Raw genomic sequence first — 22,951 nt, 5'->3', positions numbered from 1 at the left:
ATGCAGTAGGCACAGCTGTTTTTCGGATGTATCCTGGCTAGATTCCAACATGAGCAGTCACATTTTCCCCGTCTCTGAACTGCCTTGTAGTTTTAACTATCAACAAGAGCACAGAGAACCACAATAACATTACTAAGCTTGGTATTTCCAAAAAACATTAATTGAGGGTCCCACTGCTGTAAGAGGAAATTTTAAGAATCAGGTATTTATAAATTCATCTGGAGTTGTGGGGGGGTTTTGCCTATTAGGTTTTGAACCTTTGGGATTGGGTTTCAAGCCTTTTTTTTTGCCAATGGTACATGCTAAAAGCTTTAAACTGATCTGAAAGTGTTGTTTATTCATATAAGACCAAGGGTTCAGGTTTTGGTTTAATCAAAGATCATGAAGCTTAGGATGTAAGTGTGACAGCTGGCCAGATGGCAGTAGCCAATGGCCAGTTGAGAATGTGGGTGGATAAAGGAAAAGCACACACTGATGTAACTTCTTTCTGCTGGAAAGGGGAGGGCCCACAGCTTGGCCCAAGGGCTGAATTTATTTTCTTAAAGGAAAAATGGAATCTAAAGGGGCAAGACAATAATTTCTATGTTCTTAATTAGGCATTAGCAATGTCCAGTTGTTGTCTCTCTTGACAAGGGGAACAGAGATAGCCATGTGTCAGGACCACCATTAGGCATTCTTCTGGGGTGTGTTGTATCTTTCAACCTCTTGGGGTTCCCCTACTTCTGGGTGAAGGTGTTGCCATTTTGTGTTGATTTTCCTGTGGGTTTATGCTTGTTTACTGTGGCAGAGTTAGCTTGGATGGGAAAGTACAGGATTGCTTTTGCGTGTGGAAAAGATGTGACTTTTATTTGAACTCTGTCCCCTGTGGGATGTGTAATGGTAGGATTTGAGTACTGTGTACCTTTTGTGACTGGTTGCCAGACAGGGATTGATGAGCAGGGATGAAAAGAGCTGCAGCCCTAGTATAAAATTGTGTCACCTGGTGCATTTATGAGGCTGCCAGAAACTTTATTTTCCACTTGGAGCTGTGTGTCTAGGCTTGTCAACAGTTACCAAAGATATTGTCTCTTTCTGTCATCTAAAACAGTAGTGTGGCCAAGAAGATGGTCATGATACCAGTTCTGGAGATTTCATTGCACATCTTGATGTCTTCCTTGGAAAATCCAGCATGTGGAGTTACCTGAAGGTAGGAGCTTCATCTTTCCTTTTGAAAGCAAAGTTCTGTTCCTCGTGGTTTCAAGTGAAATACTGATGAAAAAGAACTCTGAAACTGGAAGACAAAAAGATCAACCCAAACTTAAGATTTTAACGCTATTCTCATAATCTTGGATACCTCAGTCATAATATTAAGTAGGGCTGAAATGCTGGTAGCTATTATGTGGTCTCTGTATTTCAATATTTATTTGTTTTATACTAATCAGAGGACAAAATCAATGGAGGGGGAATTATCTGTTTTCAAGATAAAACAACAGCAACATCTAAGTTGTTATGTAATGATTTCTCTAGTATCCACATGATTAACAGCACAAGTTTTTCCTTGTAATGCATCCAACTAGATTCCCTTTCCCTTAACAGTTTTTCTATTGCTTAATTACTCCTTTGTGGGATTTTTCAGAGGGTTTCTGAATTGCATGACACTTGTTAGAGGAAAAAAATAAAGAAACCTGAGCTACCATTGTCTTTGGTTAAATTCATATCTGTATCCAAAGTGCTGGTATTTTCAAACCTTAGGGATCTGCTTAATTCTACCTAGATCCAGATCTAGCTGTAAATTGTATTTAAGTTCAGACTTTCTTTAGTCAAAAGCATGTCTGTGAACTGTGACTCAGGCTTTAGTCTTAAAGTAAATAATTTTTTTTTTAGAGTTAGGAACTTATAGAAGATGAATACCAAAGGGATCTGTGGATAGCTCTCTCTTGATATGCTGCCTACAGCTAAAATAAAACTACTTACAAAGGGCTCCACCCCTGCAATAACTTAAGACACAGTTTAGAGTTGATGTGTGTAACACGCAGACTAGAGGAGCTAGAAACAATTCCAGAGCGTGTGTGCATGCGTGCAACTCTGGCTTTCCCAAGCAAAAGTGAAAACTTGTGAAGAAACTTAGAGGCTGAAGGGGTTAAATGAAATACAACTCTCCTTTTCCTGTGCAGTAAGGATTAGTAACCAAACAGAAGCTGGGGAGAAGAGTGCTTAAGAGCTACTGTTTGAACCAGAACGATAGGAAAGTGGTTTTTGGAGCTTGGCTGCAGAGTGGTGTGTCTTCAACTTTTGCACTCACCTTTCACAGGTACATGCAGAAGGTAAGAGTTGACTTTGTGTTCTGGACTGTCTCCTGATCCTGATCCCTCTGCCTGAATATCTGTTTTTTATTAGTCTTTTCAGTGCTGTTTGTGCTTCTTAAACTACTTTTACCTCCCACCATTTTTTTTCTTCCAGTTAAAAGAGTACAGGGGAGAGGAGAGGCCAGAGTCCTTACAACTGCAAAATTTTATTTCTAAGGAGGGAGGGAAGAAGACACTCTATGTATTTGGTGAATATTAATCCCTTTCACTCAGAGTTAATTACACTGAGACTTAATGTAATCAAAACTGCTATTCCTGACGTTGTGGTTGGGGGGAGCAGGGGAGTGTAAGGGGAAGGTACCAGTTTGATAGGATGCTGGATGAGCCCTCTGGGGTCAGACATACACATGCTCTGCCAGAAAGAACGTAGAAAGCAAGACAAATGTAGCGGGGATATTGTCTGGAGAAACATAATTTTTTTTGGTAGGAATAAAAAACCTGCCCAGGTGCTAAGGCTCTCGTACCCCCTACCTATCACCCCAGCTGAGCTGCTTCTGTTCATGTGCTAGCAGGTGCTGAGGGGAGGGAGTGTCTCCTAATCAGTCTGGCATTGCTTTCAGCTGTGTGAGAGAGGAGCTGTTTGGGAGGCCCAGCCAAATGATGCTGTCAGAGTCAACAGACCTGTTTGTGAAAGGAGAGGTTTGCAGGACTGGCTCCCTTGTCCCCGAGGAAGTCTGATGCGTGAGGCAGGCCAAGAAGGCAGCTTCAGGGACCTGTCCTGGCACGGAGATGGTAATGGGCTGGTAGCAGTGTGGAAGGGTGGTAGATTTGTGTGATGTGCTGGTGTTCCCTGTGGGTGGTCAGGTGGAGAGAGAGGAGCTGTTGATTTTAAAACTGAGCTTCAAAGATTTGGTGAAGGTAATGTTAGTTTTGGATGAAGTTCCTAGGACTAGGAATAACTGATGTTAGTACAGGAGCTTAGGGAGATGGTATGTTTCTTTAGGTCTGTCTGTAGACACCCTAAAGAGTGTTTGTAAACTCCTTTGCTTACTACTTTTGGAAGTGCCTTGGAGTTTGTTTTTTCCTTTTTGCATTGTACTTACAAGGGCCCTTCACTAGCTTCTCCGTAAGCTAGCTTGCAACTTGTGTTTTTCTCCTGGCTTATTAGAGAAGTACCACCCTCTGTAATGCCAGAGCATTTCTCAGTCTCTGTAAATAGAGCAGCCATAAAAAAAAAACATTTTTTTTCTGAGGTGTACTGTGTTGATGAGCCAGTGTGCTACACAGCCATGTGTTGGACAACCTCAGTCAGGACTTTCAGGACAAATGCTCTGTTGCTGCAGGGAGTGAGGGGAGGTGTTTGTGATGTGCAACAAAGATAAGACCATGTACCTTTAGCATGGCACTAGCTTAAACTAATATTTGCTCACATTAATAAATTGAATGGTTAATAAGATGAAAAAAAAAAAATAACAGAGCAAATTTGCTGTCTCTGGAAGTTTTGCTTTTAGCATGTTTTCCTGTCCAGTGTGAGATAATTGAGACTTCTTTTTCAAGCATATTCGCAGGTTCTCACACACTGTGGAGCATCCTGACACCTCAGAGGTGTTTGTTTTTAAAATATTTTGCTTCATGAGTGTAAATGCTTGATGGCTTCATAGAAATGCTGGGGTTGGGATTGTTTATTTGTAGCATTTGCATATTCCAAATCTGTTTGCTAGTGAACAGTCTACTCTGAATGTAGCATTTGAGAAAGGGTGTGTGATGATGGTTTGAGGTGATTCTCAAGCAAGGGTGTAGGATTTTGTTTGCTGGTCTCTCTATATATCTTAAAAAGAATATTAAGTATAAAACGAAATTATCTTAATTTTAAGGGAAAATAGCAATCATTATGCTATAGGGAAGTTAGGGAATGATTGATCTCAAATGTTGCTGTTCAACAAGTGTAGTAACTTCTGATGCAGATCATGTATCTTTGTTTATGGGCTGGGCTTGCTCTCAGATCCAGCAACTTGCCAGCCTGTTAAAAGAGAGTGCTGACAGAGCTCATTTAATCGAGGTGCCTCACAAATTAGGCACCAAGATTCAGTTGGAGTCTGTGTGAATGGCTGTGCCCTGACTTGCCAAAAGGGTTTAGGAAACAGGAAAGAAGTTATTTTGTTGCAACTGGTTTTCTTGGTAGTACTTGAGTTAAAAGAGCAAATTTTATTCTAGAGTAACACAGATGTTCTGTTAAAATAGGGAACCTGGGGGGAAAAAAACTTCGATCTTGATTGAGGGCCCCTTCTTCTGAAGGCAGTGTAAATAAAGCAAAATACTGTTGTGTGCCTCAGAACAGGTAGGGCTTAGTCTGCCAGAAGGCCTTCTCTTTGTTCAGAGGGGGGCTTTAAATGTTAATAAAATGTTAACCATTTTATTAATTCATTTATGTACCTTGTGACTCATCAATGAACAGCAAACATAGCTTTTTTGATAAGATGATGAGAGCTGCTGTTTTGTATAAGAACAGAACCTAGAATACGTAGGATGTGATCACAATGGTTGTTTTCCTCTTGGGTCTGCGGGTAGGATTATACAAAACTGATGATAAACCCCTGAGTGTACCTAGCATAGCTACTGAGCCTAAGCAGCAGTGGATGATTGCTCTGATTCAGTACAGTCATTTGCAGTTATGCCCATGGTATAATGGACTTGTCAAAATAACTTATTTTGCTGGAAATGATACTCTGCTAGATCATTTTTTAACACTCTTGGACCTGATATGTGATTTGTTGTGGTCCAGTCTTGTCTTGGACAATGAATAATAATGGTTACTAGATGTTTGAGAAAGGACTTTTATATTAAAGGATTTGAGTGGGTACTTACTCATATGCATAGTTTGTGTACAAACCATTTCTTTATACTTCCTCACACAGTAACAAGCTTGCCTTCTTGACAAGCAGACATGATGAATAGGAAACAATTGACATCCATAGATTGTTTATTCCTCTGCCTAGCCCTTAAAGCAGTAGTTGGAGGCTCTGGTTTGGGCATCTGTGGGAGAAACCAGCTTCAGAGCAAAGAACCAATTTATTTTTAGATCTCATTGTTGTCATTTTGCTGTGATCACACAGTTGAGCATGTGTTTCCTTTGAGATCTCTCCTGGCACTGCAGTGTGATCGCACCCTCCTAAGATAATTTTTTATGAAGTTAATTTTTAGTGACAGATGAAAGATGGTAGTGCTGGTATCCTTAGAGACTGCAGCCCTAATTCCACTAGCACATGTTTTGCCTCCTAAGTTTGTTAGTCAAAAGTTCTGGGTTTTTTTTTTTTTTTTTTTTTTTTTTTTTCCTTTTCATTTGTTTTAGTTCTCCTCACTTTAGTCATCTTTCCCTTGCAGAGTAATGTAAGTGAGCCCACTGACTTCTCAGGGGGAATTCCTGCTTCATACCACTGAAGGTACATCTGCATCACAGTCAGGAAGGGTGATTCCTTAGGTTCCAGAAACAATGTAGAGGCAGCAGCAATCAAAACCCACATGAGGTTCAGGGTAAATACTCTCATGTTTTCCTGTCAATGCTATTAGCTGCTAAGTAAATTTATTTAAAGGTAACTAACACAGGTGTTCCCTATGTATACTACAAGCATATTGTTGAATGTACTAACATCCTCTCAGTGAACAGAGTTGTAGATCTTGCAAAGAGAGGCAGAAAACAATTTTCATTGTTTTAAAATTTCCTTTTGAGATAATGCTGATCTTTGATTTTTATTTTCTAACCCCTTGCACGGCATAGCAGATTGCCATATTTATATTTAGATAGAATCAAATTAAATAAAATTGGAAGTAATTTTCCAGCATTAAATCCTTCATTTTCCTAAAGAATTCTTCAAAGTTTGAACTGGAAGGGATTAGTCTTAGCTGGCTAACATGTTTGTAAACAGCAGCATTGTTCAGTGTCAGGTAATATTTCAGATCAGGGTAAATAACTCATGTAAGTGAAGCTTAAGCTGTGATAGGACAGTAGTAAATATAAAAGGTTGTTCACCTTTTCTCTTCAATTATGTTAGTGTTTGGGATATTATATCCTTGTCGTGTATTTTTCATAGTGTGTGACTCCTTGCTGCAATGTTAACTGTCTAAATTAGTCTGTGTGCGCTTGTCATTATCCCTGTGTGCTCCCAGATTTAATTAACAGCTAAGCACAGTAAGACTACCAAAATAGAAAGAAGAGTCCTATCTTTATTCCTTATAATAAATCTCTAGCTGCAAACCTAATAGTGGAAGGCTAGTTGCAGAAAATTGAATCTCAGCTGATATTAATAGGTAGACAGAAAATTGTCCTCATGAAATACTGTGTAAGTTCCTGCAAAGGGCTGGCAGAGTGACCACATGTACTTGGAAGATGCTGCTTCACTGACCCTTAGATATTTCATTGTGGATTTTGGAGAGTGAGAAAGAAGCAGGTCTGCCTCTCCCCTACCCCTGACAGGCTAGGGTGTGAGGCCTTACGAGAACTTCTGTGGGTTTCACAGTCTGATCTTGTTCTTGCACCTGGTGATTTTTCAGCTACACTGTTGTGTGATTTCAGTGTTTGGATTAAAGCTGTATGGACAGAGAGTGCTATAGCTTCCCTAGGTGTTGCTGAGCTTGGCATTGTTGTAGAAGTCATCTGTAAAAACATTGTCAGTCTGAGTCAGCCACATTAAGTGATGGCCCAGTGCAGATTTATGTGTCTGTTATGAATCAGGCTGAAGGCTGAGATTAAAGCCTATTGATAGAGCAGTCAGAAGATGCTTGTGTTACCACTACTCAGTTCTCCAGCCAGCTGGTGCTCTGCTGCTGTGCTCGTTAGTATATTTTTGTAACTTCTTTTTCATTTAACAAGGTGAATTTTAAAGTAATTCTAGCTGAAAGTTTATCTTTCATAATATGGCTGAAAGTATATCTCAGCAGGATTACTTCCTTGATGAGGATTTTTCAACTCTTAGCATGTATTTAGAGTGAATTAAGGATACCAGTGGTAAAAATACTTCCGTAAAACTTTTACTCAGTCAACTTGTGTCTTGTTTTTCTTTATTCTCTCTCCTTTCCCACTATGCCCTTTCAGCCAGTCTTGTATTTAAACACGTTTATAAACATTTATCCCTTGTTTTGTGTATAAACAGCTCTTTATTAATGTGGCTCATCAGGTTGTCAAGGCAAAGGAAATTCAGCATCCTCCCACTTTAACAGGCACATGCACATTAGTTGGCTTATTCACCCTAGCCCAAAGGCCATCAGGCCCAGGATTTTATTTGGAAAAATGTCAAACAAAACATGTTTTACTATAGTAGGGGAACAAAACCCAGGCATATTAGAAAGTATCCCAAATGTGATATCGTCTGCCTAAGGCAGTGATTGGTTTCTTGGTTCCTCTGGTTGTGTGATGTGGTCCTCATGTTCTCCCAACTCAGCTCCCAGTCTAAATCAAAGTTTTTTCACTACCCTTGATTCCTGCTCTGTGGATCCCCTTTCTGTCCCTGCCTTCATCTCATCTTTGTGCTGTATGTATATATTTTACCTTTCTGACTCTTCCACCAAAAACTTAAAAGGTGCTTCTCAATAGACAAGGCAAATAAAAGCAAGCTGGAACCAAGATACCCTGGATATTTTGAGAGCAAAGCAAGAATCCTAATGTCTTCAGAAAATGTAATGAGTCTAAAAGCTAAAGACTTTTCTCTGAGTCAATAGCTAAAAAAATTTATGTCAATGGATTACTGGGCAACATATCATCATCCTTTCTGGCTTCCCACCTCCTTCAACCAAACTTCTAAAAATATAACAACTGAGTGAGATATGGTGTGTTAAAGGGGGGTGGAGTTGAGAGTGGAGGAAAGGGAAGGAAATTCTGAAAAGGTGCAAGCAGTGAGATCACTGTGGCAGCTTCTGCTTAGTGCTGGATGTGCTAAAATTTACATTAAGAAATTTCCATCTGTATTGCAACAGGAAAATATATATTGCCAGGGTGGCTAACCTGTGGCTCGCAAGCCATGCAAAGGCAGCTTCTGTGTCAGGGCTGCCTCAAATGGGAATAATAGGTCCACACTGAATAATTCAAATCCCCAGCTGGGAGACAAAATGAGTTGTAAGGACCTGCTGAAGTACTGCTGGGTGGCTTTGCCACTTACCTGCATGCCCAGCTAAATCTTGTCTGACAATAGAAAAGTGGGAACCCTGAAGGGGTCTTTTTATCTTCTGCCTTTAAACCTCTGACAGAACAGTCCCTGATCCACATATGTGATATGTGTCTTTAGCCAAAGGATGGTTTAGTAATATGGTTCACAGGCCGAAGAGGACTGGTCTGTCTTATATGCTAAACAGAGAAGAACCACGTAGCACGGACAGTCCAATTATTTTCAAAAAGAATATAGAAAACCCCAGACCAATATATCTGTGAGCAATGGAACTCATGAGACATGTTTTATTCTGACTTTGTGATCTGATTCTGTAGTGTCTAAACAGCTTAAGCTTGTTTACGCAAGGCTGAGTTATTCATAACATCATCTTCAAGTTTGGATTCCCTCCTGTTGAAAAGGAAATTCATCATCTAAATGGGCTAAAAGTCCAAAATGTCTCTTCATCCCGGCCCAGTATCTTCACTCAGACAAAAGTTAACTTTATGCTTTTGAAACCCTGAAATTAGCCAGCTGATTCAAAGTTATTTTTACATATATATACAGGCAATGTAGGTCTTGTTTCCCTAGGAACATGTATGTTGAGAGGTCATTTGGACAAGAGGCCAAGTTTAAGTAAGCAATCTTGAACTTTGTTTGTGCGTTGGAAAGCAGCATTTGCACACATAAAGTAAATATAGGAGCCATTAAAACTGTCCTTGATTCTGAAACATACTCTTGGTCTTAATGAAGATTTGACTGATCTTGCTAAGCCTGTCTGGCCCTGGATAAGCAGTTTGTAACTAAATAAAATATTTTTACAGCAGTTCACTGCTGGCTCCACTATAGTGAAGTCTTCAGGACTGCCCATCTGTCTTTTCTAGACCTTCTGTTTGTTAAGGCAAAAGCTTCTTTCTTGAGTGGTTCAGTGTTAAGCCCTGAAATAAGGGTGCTTGTCCCATTTTCCAGTTGCACTGGAGTTGTGTTCTGTCTAGAGTTATGAAATTCCAGCCATCTCCTTTGTGGCCCTCTGACCATCCTGTCCACAGTGACAGAAGTACACACTGTGGAGGCAGTTCAGAAAGGGTGCCAGAACATCCTTTCAGAAGTTTCTGAAATTTCCACAAAATATTATTTGATCCATACTGTTCTGGAATAGAAGTAGGGGTCATGAGCTGCTAAAGTCATAGTCAAGTTTGATCTTCTCCAGTGTTCAGAGGGGCTTGGGTCAGTGTCTCTTAGAGAAAACAGCTTCATAGTTCAGGTTAGGCCTGACTCTGACCAAATTTGCAGATGGCTGAGACCAGTCACCAGTTCAGCCCTTTTATTCATCTAGCCTGATCAATTAATGCCAGATGTGGTTGCCTAGATGATTTGAATCTCTTTTGGTGTATGGAATGGAGGTTTCAGCTGGGCACACCTCTAGTTCTGGTTGAAGATTCTGGTTGTTCCTTACTTATTGTGAACTAATTCTCATAATCCCTCTTGCTGAGATAACTTCATATTTTAGTACTGTGGTAGGAATTCCTCCATGTGAGCTTTCCAGCAGCTGTTCCATATCTTGAGCATAAAGTCACCATTTCCCCTCAGGCCCTACTGCTGTTTGGGGGTGGAGATGCTGTTCTAGCACACAGTGGGAAAAGGGAGCTGGGGAGGGCTGAAGAGAATTGGAGAAGGGCAGGAGGCACCCAGAGCAGCAGCTGCTGTTTTTGCAAGTGAAAGCATTGCAAAACACTATCCTTTTCATTCCTTCCCCCGCATACCCAGCCTTCAGTGAGAAGAATGGCAAACAAGCAGAATAAACATATGCTGCTGTATCCCAGGTCCTGCAAGGAGTGAAAGAGCCAGTAAATCCGGAAACGGAACTTGACCTTTTTTTTTTAAGTTTTCAGGCAGATTCCCTAGTCTCATCTGCGTTGTTTGTGGTTGAAAGTAAGGCAAAAGGGAGCAATGCTGAATACTACATCTGAGGAAGCTTTTAAAATAACAAGTTGTTTGAAGCTCAGAGAATCAGACACAAGATTTGTTTTGCAGTGGGGGATTTAATAGGTTACAGAAGGGCCCTGTTCTTCCTTCTGACCATCCTTCCTAGAATCTGTTGACTAGTTTAATAGGACTGGATGATCTAACTTTTCAATGCTAAATTTGGGACATGTGACAGCAATTCCCATGCAAGTGCAATGGCACAGAAATACAAGCAAGCACCAGATCTGTAACCTCTTGCTGCTTTGATGCACAGGAGAAGCGTCCCAATGCACCCAAATATTGAGTGCTGCCTCTAGTTGTTTCCTCAGAGAATCTTTTTATCCTGTCTAAAACCCTCCAAGTTACTAATTACTTGGAGAGTGGAAGCACTGCTAGCCTTGGTGAGCTGCTTCTCCTGCCTCTTCTCCAGGATCCTCACATGGTTTGTTCCCAGCTCCCTGTCTGCCTCTTGGCTTAGTTGCCAGAAGCAGCCGAGCAGGTTGTCCATTAGCAGCGGAGCAAGGGCTGTGATTTCCACAGCCATTTCCATGAACCTGAGAGGTGCTTGGAATGGAAGATATGAGAGAGCAATGCTGGGGAAGAGGTATTTTTTTTTTTCCTCTGAGCAGTAGGAAGAGCTGATCAGTCTCAAAAATTTGCCTCTATTTAACACCAACACCATTCAAGGAAGACGCTGTTCTCACAGTGCCCTTTGGTGTGTGGATGTTATAAGCTGCTTCAGGAAAGCTTTGCTGTGTGCATGGATGGAACTTGTAGCAAAAGGGTCTGTCCTGGCTGTCCTTCCCCTCTGAAAGGATTTGGCAGTTGGGTAAGGTTGTGACACATCTGGCCTATGTTTTGGCTGTTGGCCTCTGCAGCATAGGGAGTGTACTTGACCTCTTGTGGAGGGCACCTCCAGGTTGTTTCTTCCTCGACTTGAATGGGAATAAAAATAGTAGCACATGTAGGTGATAGAGGGTACATAGTCTTCCCTCGGTTTCTTAAGAAGGACTAATCCAAAATTAATGAAAGTCTATTCATATAAAAAGCTCCTATAGCTCAATTTTCTTATGAATCATATGTTTGGCATTCAGTATATAGGGAGAGAATCTTATTAGTTCTTGTTTTTCCAATTACATATTCCCTGTTCATTGCTATTTTACACACAGAATTTGTTGCAACTGGATTTTCAGCACTTAGTAGTATTTACATCCAAAAGGAGAAACATTATAGAACAAGGTTTTCACAGCACTGAGAATGTTGAGGGTGTCAAAATCCCTAGTACATATGGACTTAGTTGTAATGAGCTGTAATTCTGTGAGGCCTAGCATTATGAGAAAAATAGTTGCCCATCACAAAGTAACCTGAAATATGCAAGTGCTAGATCAAGCAGGTTTCATTTTGGGTATATTCCGTTCCTGATTTTATGTTCTCATGCAACAATGATTTTATATCACTATTATTGTTACTGGTGATACACAGTCTGTATTTTATCTGGATTTAATAGGGCAGGCTAAAGGGGCTATATATGAAGTTTTAATATTACAACAGATGTTGTTACAATCACTCATGAGATAAACATTTCTTCCTTGATGCTTTTATGCACTGTGAAAGGAAGATTTCTCCATCTTTCCTTTTCCAAGTTAGAAAGAAGCTTAAACCAGCTAAAACTATGCTAGGAATATCTAGGCTATCTCTTCTTTCTGGGCTCGATCAACTGATCACGAGAAAATGGTCATGAGAAACAGACAGTCTCTAGTGGCTGAAGTGTCCATGGTCACAGCTGTAAACACTGGGGAGTGCTGATGGGCGTGGGCTTGGTTGCTGCAACTCAAAAGAGGAAGGTTAAAGTAGCAACAGGCAATGCACCAATGAACTATTGTGGTCCTAAATGTGCATAATACCCCAATATTTAGGAACTGTTGCATACTGCTATGCCAGTCTGTGTGGTCTGGTCTGCTTTCTAGCTCTGCAGAAGAAATATAACTACTGATGGTTGAATCTAGCTATAGCTGTCCATGGTGAACTGTAGGATTTTAAACAAGCAAGATCACATAAAGGCAGACATGAAGCTTCACTAAACCACACAGAATGAATATAGGGTACAGAAATGTTAACTGTAGAATTTCTTATATTGGGTTGGTTGAAGTCATTGCAATCTTCAAGTATTTTATCATGTGTATATGTAAAAGCGTGGGAGGGCAGACATGCAACAGCATGCATCTTTCACTGTGCCTGGGGACGGTGTTCTCATAATACCAGAGGAAAGTTCAGGGAAATATTTGCACTCAGTAATTACATTCTGGCTTCCTGTGCGGGGTAATTTCAGTCTTTGCAGTTGCCTTCATCTCTCCAGGGAGTGCAGTGATAAAACTGTTTTTCTTCTCTCACCTTGATTATAGTTCCACTTCCATTTTTATTGTATGATATCTTAGTTTTTCTGCCATACAAGCAGCAAAGAAGCAAGCAATTCTGATCAATAATCTTTCTGTTCCCACAGGCAGAGATGAAGAACTTGTTCCTTCTGCTCATGCTAGCAACGATGCCAACTTCTACATTTTCAGTAAGTAAAAGCTCTTCTGAACATTGTTATGAAAAATGAAAGATACTTCTGTTAAGGACCATCAACATCTGTAACTCAAGAATTTTGTAGAAAGTATTCTTCCTGAAAGAGCTAATGGGCTCAAGTCATCAGGCCTACTCTGGTACATGTTATGAAAAGTCTAACATAACAATTAAATAACAAAATTCTTGTAGTGCCTTTGGCTGTAGGGGTGCTATCTGCAAAGCGGTAATTGCTGTCTCCTGCTTCAAAGCTACAGGGAGTTGTCACTTGCAGTAAAAAGAATGAATCTTTGATTATCTGTTTTTTGTCTTTTCTTTGGTCTTAGTGGTCTAAGCCATATGGTTTAGCTTTACTGGGGGAGGTAATCTTTATGTTAAGCCAATCTGATATTGTCAGAAAAAAATACAGCCGTTGGGAACTGGAATTCCTCTTCCTTTCTTGAGAGAGAAGTAGGATCTTTCTGAAGTAAATGCATCTTGAGAACAGTTTCTCTGAGTTTAACCTCAATTTTATTAATGAGTTGGACATCTGAGGTAAAAGGTGACCTGCTGAGTAGAGTGGAAGTGTTAGCAAAGGAAGATGCGGTATGTTTGTTAGGTGTAAAGGAACAGAAAGGGGAAAAAAAGAGGTAATTATCACCTGGAGTGAGTGTTTTGTGGGAGTAGTGAGGAATTATAAATATGCCATTAAAATTAATGAGTCCATAACTTTTAATGTCTAGTACAATTACGAACTTGTGTTCCCAGATTCAACATTTGCAAATGCTTTCTAGGCCTTCTTTGAAGATGGGGGGGGAGAGGCCAGAAATCAAGCAGAGTTTGTTAGTTGTCATGATTTCCTACCTTACAGAGAGAAATATGCTTAAATGAGATCCTGCTATCTCACATCCAATAGAAGATGGTGGTGTATGTTAAAAGAACCAGAACCAGAATATACTAGATTCAGTTCATCTGTTCACTTGTCTATCTCCAACCTGGTGATTTTTTGGAAAGTAAACGACTGAAACACCCTGCAACTGTGAAGGCTGACATTTCTCTGTAGCATTAGACTCCTCTGAGTGTAATCAGTGGCTCCTCTTGAAGCCATGCTGAATCAAGGGAGATGGTTATGCTTGGTCACCACTTGATTTCAGTTTCCCTGGCATGCTGGATCTGTCCAAGCCATAAGGAAGCAGGAAGGTCCAGCAGCACTGGGACACTCTACTGTGGTAATTCTCCATTTTATTTTATTTTTAATTTTTTTTCTGGGACGAAAGAGAGAAATGATGTTGTTTTCATATGGGCCATTCCTTACCAGATGCTAATGCAGGTAGGCTGAACCATAGTGGGACAGTCAGCTGGTGGGAGCTGGAGCTGGCAGGACTGATTGTAGCAATGTCAACTTGAGTCTGTGCTAGATCAGGCTATGCACCAAAAGAGTAGTGTAGCTGCCTGAACTCCCACAGGTGGGACGGCTCTGGAAAAGCAGTGCCTGCACACCTGTGCTTCACTGTTGCAGAAAAGGAGTGGTAGCCCTGCTTCTGTGAATGCAGATTTTGTACTTATGTGGTGGGAGAACAGTAGGGAAGGAGAGGGCAAGAATGAAAAATGAGGCAGGGAATACTGCATGGTGGGAAAATAAGCTGGAGAATTGCTTGCTGTTCTACACCATTCTCCACTCTTTTAGGATGATTTTACCAGAGATGGCAGGTTTATTGAAAAATAACTTCAATCTGTGCCACATAGCATTGAAAAGGTCCCTTCCCTGAGCTGTTCCTTTGTAATTCCCCGTGGCAGAGGTGTAAGAGATTGTCAAGTGGCATGGTGCATTTTCCCACACGGGTGGAGAAACACTTCCTTTAATGTATAATAGCATATCTCTATTAAACTGAGGCTCTGTCACTTGAACTGTGATAAATATTAGATCCAGCGCAGCCTTGCAGTGGAGATAGCAGCGATTGTTTCAATTTTGGTATCAAATGAGCTGCCCATGAGTAGAAAGGTGGGTTACCTCCAGCTGTACAGTGAATAGTGTACACCCCAGGAAGAAGAGGGTGGTAGTGGGAGAACTAAAAGAAGCAGAAAGCGCACAGAGTGATATGTGTGGGTTTTATCCCAGAAAGAACTGCTTACCTCTTAGACCCAACCTGTCTACTGATGCAAACAGTGATTGCTTCTTGGACACCTTTTGTCCCAGAAGCAGAAAAGCATGAACTCGCAAACACACAAACATGCAGTGCTAATAGAAGTTCAGCCATAAACGTGTGAACTGCAGGCTTACACAGGGATGGAGAAGATGGGTCTATGGGGATTCATGTCTGCCTGTGATTAAAGGGTGTAGATTGACACCTGCTGGTTTTCATCTCTTCCTCTACTTTTGGAGTGAAGTATCAGAACTTGTTTTTACTTTATTGATTTTTAAGCAAGAGAAAGCAGCAAGCAGAAGAAGGGCAGAAATGTTGACAGGGCTGAGACTTCAAGAACAGCTGAGGCTATTGCCTACATCTTCTCTCTGCTTGCAGTCTGAGAGTGTCTGGTTTATTGGCCAGACATGGCAGACAGTCTTAAGAAGCAAGAGAGGGACTCCTGCTTGTCAGTTGCTGGCTGCTAAGAATTTACTGCCCAGTGCTCCATGCCTGATGGGACCTGCTGGACTCTTCCCTTCTTTCCTTCTAGAATATGGAAGGGGTCTTATACAGTACCTGTGGTGTCTGTCCATTTTCACCAGGCTTTGAAGGATCTGGAAAAGGAAGTCACCCAATACTTGTAGCTCCTTTATTGTTTGCTCTGTGGTAGAGCTAGAAACTACAGCTGGGTGGTTGGGAGGAGTTGTGTTTAGGGGCTATACAAACAGAAAACAAAGCTATCTCTCCATCTTATACCATAGCTGTTAATGCAGAACTGAGACAGAAGAGTCTGCAGTTTTAGGCCACCCTGTCACTGCTTCTAGGAAGGCTGTGAACAGTGGCAATAATGGAAAATACCAGGTTCAAGCATTTTTGTTGTTTCCTCTTGTGTTTTCAGAGAAGGATAAAATGATGTAAATCTGCCCAAGTCATGTCCATTAGTGCTGCTGCTGATTTAGAGGAAATAAATTCTGAATGTTTTCCATGTGAATAACTCTTACTGCTGCATGCATGTATTTGGCATGATTGTGTGTGTGTATTATAAGCTTTGGGGTTGCTTTGTATTTAGTATATATGGCATTCATCAGATTTCTGTCTGACTCAATTTCTTTTTTACAAGTGTGATTTCATGTTGGGAATTTTTTGCATCTGGAATTCCTGCTTTCCAGATTGGAAATGTGTTATCTTCCCATACCATGGGACTATTTCAAGGAAAAGCTGCTCATCAGGGAAAATTTTATTTAACCTTTTATGATCTGTAGGCATTATCTAATAGTCAGATCGTGTCCAATACTTATGTTTGCTCCTAACTTGTACTGCAGGTGTGCTTAAAGTAGAGACCGGTCTGAGGCTTGGCTGAAAATCATATTCAAATGTGATTCGTATCCTGAATTACCCTTATCATCTGCCTTCATTACTTCTGTGGTTTTGGTGTAGCTTATAAATGTGCTGAACAGTTTAGGTTCATTATGGAATTCTGCTGCTAGTGTCAGTTCTTGCAGTGGGTGGAGATTTCACTCCCACCTCTGTTTTTAGTTCTGGGCCACCTTCTCACCTTCCATGCAAGGACTTTCCTTCTGGCTGCTTCTATTCCTTCAAAGCTTTAGGTGAAGAATTATGTTGAAAGCTTTTTGGAAATCTGAGTGTATCTGACAGCTTACCTTTGTTGACGTGTTTGTGAATCTCTCAAGGATCTGCAGTAGTCTTAGAAGGATTTGCCTTTAAAAAAGCTTTGACTTTTTCCCAAATATACTGTATTTATGCAGGTGCCTGCTAATTCCACTCTTTGTTATTTCTATTAATTTATCAGTAGATGTCAGTTTTACACTATGTGGGTGTACAGTTCCTTGGGTTCCCCTGGGATCCTTCTGTAAACTGGTGTCAGATTTTCCACTTTCCAATAATCAGATGCTGAACGGGTTTTAGCCGAGAGGGTTGTCTGCTAGTATGTAACAGTTTATCCATTTCAACCTTGACTTCCTGTTAGGCCTCTTGGATAAACAGCTTCTGATGACTTCATACTGTGGGTGTTGTCCACTTTTCCAAATAAGATTGGGGTCATAAAGTTTTCTCACAATCCCCTTCTTTGTGGAGTTTTCTGAATGTCCCCAGTTCCTTCCACAAGGGTTCCAAGAATTAATCTGACTTCTCTGCAATGGCTGTATCTTTTGAGAGAGCTCTTTTTATACCCTAGTCAGCTCCAGGCCACCCAGAATTTCTGGAAGGTTTTCTATTTCTGAAAAGTAACTATTATCTGCTCTGTGGGCTAGCCAGCAAGGGCCACAGTCCTGTGGGGCAGCACATACCTGGTTCTGCAGTGGGTGAGGCACACACCCCGTCCTGCCCCGCTGACGGGAAGGCAGGGGACATGGAAAGAGCCAGGAGTATGGTGGGACGAGGCATAAAGAGGTAGAAGAGTGAGGAGTGTTGAGGAGGTGAACACGGGGAACATGGAAAAGAGTTGGGAGCAATGAAAGTATGGGTTAAATGGTGTAGGGAGAACCTGAAGTGTTTTGAGAAGATAAGGTGTAGGGGAACTGATGGATTTTAGTGGATTGGTTAGAGGGGATATACTAACAAGCCGTGGTTAGGGTGGTAGAGGGCATGAAAGGAGATATACACAGTGAGTGTAAACCACAAGCCATTAAAACTAACAAAGCATTGGATTTTTTTTCTCCTCTCTGTGAAGCAGTTTGTCTTAATAAGATACTCTCTTCTTCTGTGCCATTTTGTATTTCGCTTCCTGCTGTCACCATCTTGTTCACTTTCATTGCTGTTTTTCTAGTTTTGCTCAAATGCAATTCTTTGATTGCTTATTCATTATTCATAAAAATGGTACTTGGCATTCTTCACCTTCAAAGCTCTTTTCAAGCCTGCTGTGTCTGAGCCAAGATCAGTGGTTAAGACAGAATTATAAAAAATGCTTTGCTGATGTGGTTCTGATTAATTCACTTTTTTTTTCTGTTGCATTTTTGGCTAATAGCGTAGCCAGTCGAAGATGGATTTATCTTGAAAATCCATTTATTGGAATAGTAACATGTATCTATGAACATGTGAGATGTATTAAATGTTTTCAGCGCCCTTTCAATTAAACGTGAGTGTTGAACATCACACGTCTTGCAGTGCTTAGCTATATGGAAACAGTGTAGAGGGTCATTGTGGTAGTACTGGGTAGGTCTTCTGGATATAGAAAGGAGAAGGAAATGGTTCACGTCCTGGAAAGCACATGTTGTAAGGATACACTCTGAGTAGGTTGTTTTTGTCAGCACCCTGAGGGCACTGCTAGGCTTTACTGGCCCTTGCTGGGCTCCCCCCACCCTATCCACAGCCCAGGACCCCATTGCAGCCCCAAGGCTGTCCGCTCCTGCAGTCCCATGTCCCAGCCTGGCTTTGGCTGGAGCTGCACAGTTCCCAGGGCTGGGACCATACCCTGGCTTGCCCTGCCACCCTGGGGAAGCCCCCAGCCTTTAAGGCACCTTGACAGTTCTCTTTTTTTTTTTTTTTTCCTCCTCTTCCCTTATTAACTTTTCTCTAAGAAGTTAACTTTTCTCTAATCAATTATTATTCAAATGTAGCAAAGCTGAATTTTTCGCTGGAGACTTCTTACTTGCCAAGACTTTGGCAATGAAACCATTATGGAATAAATGACTGTGGTGATAACTTTCTTCTGTAAAGCGTTTGGTTTTCACCTTTCTTTCATACATGTCTCATCAATGGGGCTACAGTTCAGGGGTGTGTCTAAATAAACATTAACCTTATTTCAGAAACCATAAACCCCAGAAAGTAGATACTTATCAAATAAAAGGAAGTATTGTTATTTCAGAAATACTAAGAGAGGTTAAAGAGAGAGAATCTGATTTTGACTGTAGTTTCAAGGCACAGAAACACTGCATAAAATAACAGTAACACCACATTACTCATTTTATCGTTGACAGCAATATCTGGTTTTCAGTGGGTAACAATTGTATAGGACCTTGTAGTCAACTTCCAATGTCAAGAAATTCCCACCATATTCTCAGTGTTGGCACTGAGATTTGTATCAGATCTGAATGGAGTCTAGTAACTGTGATGCAGCTCAAGAAGTTGCAGCAACAGTTTTTCAGTGTCCAAAAAGATGCTTCAGTTGCAGCTCAATGGACCAAAGCTATGGGACCTGATGGGCTTAGAAGCAAGCACTAGCCTTGTCTGATACCTCTCAGGTATAGCGTGGGTATCAGTAACCATGTGCTTTAAGCAGGGACTGTTGGAATGGTGTAACATGCTTTGTTGCTGCTTGTCAGTCTGGAAAGGCAGCACAGAGAATCCCAGAATAATTCAGGTTGACTATCACTAGGCCCTCGAAGGTGCCCAAAGAGTAAGGGAAACATGAGGGGTAGGAACTTGGCTGAGTTTTAGGTTGTTTGGACCTGTGACAGCACACCTTCACTGCTCACTTTGGACTCTGGAGTTAAATTGATGTTTACTGTGATAGCTTGCTAGTATTTGAGTTGCAACGATGCACTAGGAAACTATTCATGCTAAATCACTAGTCCACGTTTGGTTATATGAACTTTGTGTATCACTGCATAACTGCAGTGCATCCGTCTGGGAAGCACAGTCCTCCTCCCATGCACGGTTTCCTATCCATCTCATCAGACTGACTGAGAGGTCTTTCAAGAGGCCTTTTAAAAGTGTTCCTACATACTGCCAGCATTTTTTGTCTTAGAGTCAAGTCCCATTCATAACTCCCCTTCCAGTGCATGTTTCATGTATATATAATATATACCGTGCGATATTTAGCTAGGACCCTTCTCCAGAATTCTTTTGTTTGTGTCTGATACACACTGGAATTGTCTTTAAAGATGAACTCTAGAGCTGTAGTGCTCAAAGTCTAGACTTGGAGGCGTAGCTTTTTTACTTGCTGGTTATATCAGATATAGTTGTCCTGATAACAGCAGATGCTGCAACTACATCAGCAATGCATCTGTCCAGGAACTGATGAAAGCAATGCAGTGTTCATAAAAATGAAAACACTGGCCTTCTAAACTTATATACCACAGCAGCCTATTTACCAGTGAGCACTAAGAGTATGTGGTGCCAGGGTCATGTGTCCCGGGAAGGTATGCATTTCTGTTGTCTTAACAGGCAATAAAACTAGACAGAGCAGTTAGGCATTAACTGACTGTCCTTTCTGGAATTTTTTGAAGTCAAGTAGGATGATTGTATGCTTTATCTCACTTTTCCTGAAACACTAAAATACATACTTAATGCAGATAAAGGAACTGTGTTCTTGTGTGCACGTTAGGCTGAAGCAAAAGAGGAATGGAACCAAATGAATTTGTAGCAGTGATGAAGTTTGTAGATTTTCAGTTCTGGGGTCCAGAAGGCACTGGGTTTTAGTTGTCCTGGCTGACAACAGGTAAAAGCATTCCAGAATCTGAAGAGAACAGAAAGAGTCTTTTGGAACAGAAATTAGTTGACAGCATCAAAAGACATGTTGTTTTCAGATTATGTAATAATAGATTTATTATTTATTAGAAATATGCAGATTTATATTTGCTTGTATACATGTATGTGCAGTTACTGAAGTAATGAGGACTGTGCACAGATTTCTGAATGTGAGAGATGGGCCCCTATTAAGATGTTTCTCTAACACGATACATCTTTGGGAGGATTCCTCTGGCTGATGCTCCTTTTGGGGTGTACATAAATGGAGAGATACTGAGAAAATTCTTGTTCCTGCACTCTGTGGATGCATAAGCCTTACAACAGAGAGTCCCTGCAGATTTTACTCTATATAGAAGGAATAAAGAATGCTACTTCTGTAGGAGGGATATTGGAATATTTATCAGGTTGGTGTGTGTGTGTCAGGGAAGGCCTTTCTATCCTAATTGCCTTCCACTAATCTGACTTTCAAATGCTCTTCCTTTGGATTTTTATCTACATGTTTTCTTCTCCCTTATGCTGACTGAAAGGTCCCTTGTTTCCAGGGTGAGCTAATACTGCTCCTAAATCAGTCAGTTGATATAGAGGAGTAAAACTGCAGGGAAACAGAGCTGGTAGCATGTTTCATTCTTCTGAGAATAAGGCATGAGGGATTACAGGGGGAGGAATTGGGTATCTGAAAGAAAAACTTGGGAAAATAAGATGCCTTGCTGAAAGCTAAAACGCTGTTGATGGGATTACTCCCAGAAAGGCAAATGAGAATGCAGAAGGCAAACACTGAGCTCAGTATCTGGAATGGAAGAAAGGGTTTGGCAAGGGAAGGGAGATGTTGACTTGGCAGAGAGAAGGTATGTAGAAGTGGCTGTAACCTGGGCAGTGCCATTGGGCGAGTAGGGTGAAGGCAGAGTTAGTCTGAACCAGGAAACTTGTCCTGAAGGATTTTGCTTGCAGAGGTGTTAGCAAGAATTGCACAAAACTTGTGTGAGGAAATCAAATAGCGTGGGCTAGGAAGAAAGTGTTTCATGTTAGAGCAATATGAGTAACAGGCAGGAAAAATTCGGGATCACTCTGCAGCTAGGTAGTTATGGGTAACTGGGTAATATGGGTAGTAAGTGCATAAATATGATCGGTTAATATTTCTGTTGCTTTACCAGCAGCAGGGAAATATTCCTTAAAAGAAGGTGAAAGAGAGAAACATGACTAACTCAGGGACATACGGTCAGGCACGGATTATGTGTAGAAAATTACAAAAACTGGTTAAATGAGAAGGGAGGTTTAACCCATGCATCTTGCCTGAGTTGGATTCACTGGGTGTTTTATTAGGCTAACTCCTATTTCTAGCAGAGACCTGGATGGATATCTTACATAAAAAGCAGTTATCATCAGTTAACTGAAGTGAAAATTATGTTCTTAAAGCAATGGAGCTCGTGCCTTCTCTGTAGGCCTCAAAGTGACCTGAGTGGGTGGAAAGTGCTTGCTAAGTAGGATTAATATCCTTGCTATGGTGAAATTCTTCATTTCTAAGATATTCTTCCACTCTAGGAGAAAACCTTTTCACTGGCACTTACTAGCTGGGTGATCATCAAGGATTAGTTTACATGAGGATTCAGGAGGGACAACAGGAAGAACTGGAAACAGAGCACGAGCAGGGAAATGTAGAGGATGGGAATGTGGGGTGCTGTGTCCAAGTCAAAAGGGGCTGTGTGAAACTAGAGGATGGACTGGGACCCAGACCCAGGGGTTATGTAGAATTGGTGGGATACTGTCTGTGTGAAAGAGAATTGGACTACATCCCAATCATTTTTTACCTTTTGTTTCTCTGTCTGTCCACTCTTCACTACCCCAAATGTCTACGTACCCAAATGGTATGCATTACGTTCTCAGTTATACACTAGATATAGAAACTGCCCTACAGGTGCAGCTGCACAGCAAACCCAGTTTTTACAGCATCACTCCCTGTGTATCCCTGCATTTACCTCGTTTTCCCAAGTCGAATTAATGCTGCTACATCTTGCAGTTATTCTTTTTTTCTCAGGATATTGCTATACTTTCCACTGAACCCCCATGTTCTGCTGCGTGTAGATCCCATCAGCTGCAGTAGGCCCTTTTTTCCTGAAAATGTGATATTTCATGTACTTCTAATAGAATATTTTTTGATTGGTTCCATTGCACTTGTAACTTCTGGTTTATATTATTATGCTTATTTCTCTTAATGTCAGTATCCATTCAGACTTTCTAAACGCAAAATCAAGGCTGTAGCTAATGATGGCCCAGACTTTGATCTTGTCATTGGACACAGTTGGGGAGAGAGACAGAAGGTGGTCTATGCATGTAATTTTGTTGCAGTAAAAAGTGTGTTCCGGGGGTTTCCTTACTGCTTTCTTTATTTCTCTTAAGTGTCTGGCTTGAGGACAAGGATTCGGGATTAAGTGGCTCTATTGATCTGGTGTGGACTGACAGTGCTCGTAGTCCC

The 22,951-nt window shown here is 41.0% G+C and overlaps 1 protein-coding gene across 3 annotated transcripts in view; it reads left to right on the top strand.

Annotated features, from left to right (window-relative positions):
- The first annotated feature begins 1,084 nt into the window (after nt 1-1,084).
- The window catches only part of PAPLN (papilin, proteoglycan like sulfated glycoprotein), a 52,417-nt gene continuing 30,550 nt past the window's right edge, over nt 1,085-22,951 (top strand). Inside the window, exons 1-3 of one of the 3 annotated variants that reach the window (XM_032984766.2) lie at nt 1,085-1,186; nt 2,154-2,303; nt 12,885-12,947. In XM_032984766.2, coding sequence (XP_032840657.2) covers nt 2,295-2,303; nt 12,885-12,947 — 72 coding nt within the window. In that variant the 5' untranslated portion in view covers nt 1,085-1,186; nt 2,154-2,294. Of the gene's footprint in view, nt 1,187-2,024; nt 2,304-2,964; nt 3,078-12,884; nt 12,948-22,951 lie in introns of those variants that run through there. The other 2 variants (XM_032984767.2, XM_032984769.2) reach the window with 2 other exon arrangements.

The sequence above is a fragment of the Tyto alba genome, unplaced genomic scaffold (assembly GCF_018691265.1).
Source record: "Tyto alba isolate M040663 unplaced genomic scaffold, T.alba_DEE_v4.0 Super-Scaffold_18, whole genome shotgun sequence".
Taxonomy (NCBI): Eukaryota; Metazoa; Chordata; class Aves; order Strigiformes; family Tytonidae; genus Tyto; species Tyto alba.
This window is presented reverse-complemented; position numbering and strand designations above follow the sequence as displayed.